Here is an 823-nt window from a genome sequence, read left to right on the forward strand (position 1 = left end):
TAGGCCAGCTGGAAGTCGGCCTTCGCCTGCGCCACCTCCGGCGTGTCCTCGACGGGCTGCGGGGCGTCCAGGGGCAATGCGCACGCGGCGCCTACCAGAGCCAGGAGCACCTGCGGGGGAAGGGCTTAGTACTGCTGCTGTATTTCTATTCCAGAAATGATAACATGGATTTTCTCTCGATTACGAAGACTCTCCGTGAAGCAGACAGACATAAGAGGTAGATCCAGTATCAAGTTCTGTGGTTAAATATCGTATCATCCCATGGTATATTATTGAGCAAACTATATCCACAGTTATCCTGTGTCAGATAACAGTAAACTCTCCATCGAAGTCACTTACGAAGACCTTCATGTTTCCACGTTCAGAGTGTGAGCTATTGTACGTACACACCTACTACGTTTCGCGGACAATATTTATACCTCCTCGAGCCGCTGCTACCGACACCAATTAGCATTTTTTATTCAAATCTCTAATTACTAAGCATCGCATCTAGTCGCTCGTCCAACAGGAAAGAAAAATAAATGAACATTGCACGCATACGTGGCACTGCGTGGCACTTACTACGTTGATCGAATCATACGCACGGCTGAAAGATTAAAAGGAAAAAGAAAAATTACGAAGACGAAAGGTACTTACTACCTGTGTCCTTGAGAGGAAGGTGTGGTCGAGTTCCAGAGGCAGCGCGTCCTGCTCGGGAGGAGAAAGTGGAGCTGCGAGTCTCAGGGCTTTTGGCCAAGGCGCTTCTGAAGACGATCGCAACAGAGAGAGCTCGGGTCGGCTTGCTCGTGTATCGCAGAACAAGAAAGGTACTCTAACGATAATC

General features: G+C 48.7%; 2 protein-coding genes across 2 annotated transcripts in view; both read right to left on the reverse strand.

Annotated features, from left to right (window-relative positions):
- Positions 1 to 455, reverse strand: part of LOC119585583 — a 1,078-nt gene extending 623 nt beyond the window's left edge. Inside the window, exons 1-2 of the mRNA XM_037934252.1 lie at positions 340 to 455; positions 1 to 110 (exon numbers count right to left, since the gene is read on the reverse strand). The exon at positions 1 to 110 is cut by the window's left edge and continues 623 nt beyond it. Of these exons, the coding sequence (XP_037790180.1) occupies positions 1 to 110; positions 340 to 351 (122 nt within the window). The 5' untranslated portion in view covers positions 352 to 455. The remainder of the gene's footprint in view (positions 111 to 339) is intronic.
- Positions 1 to 823, reverse strand: part of LOC119585584 (cuticle protein 2-like) — a gene marked incomplete in the record, with an annotated part of 45,832 nt that overhangs the window by 5,877 nt on the left and 39,132 nt on the right.

Source organism: Penaeus monodon, chromosome 20, assembly GCF_015228065.2.
Source record: "Penaeus monodon isolate SGIC_2016 chromosome 20, NSTDA_Pmon_1, whole genome shotgun sequence".
Classification (NCBI taxonomy): domain Eukaryota; kingdom Metazoa; phylum Arthropoda; class Malacostraca; order Decapoda; family Penaeidae; genus Penaeus; species Penaeus monodon.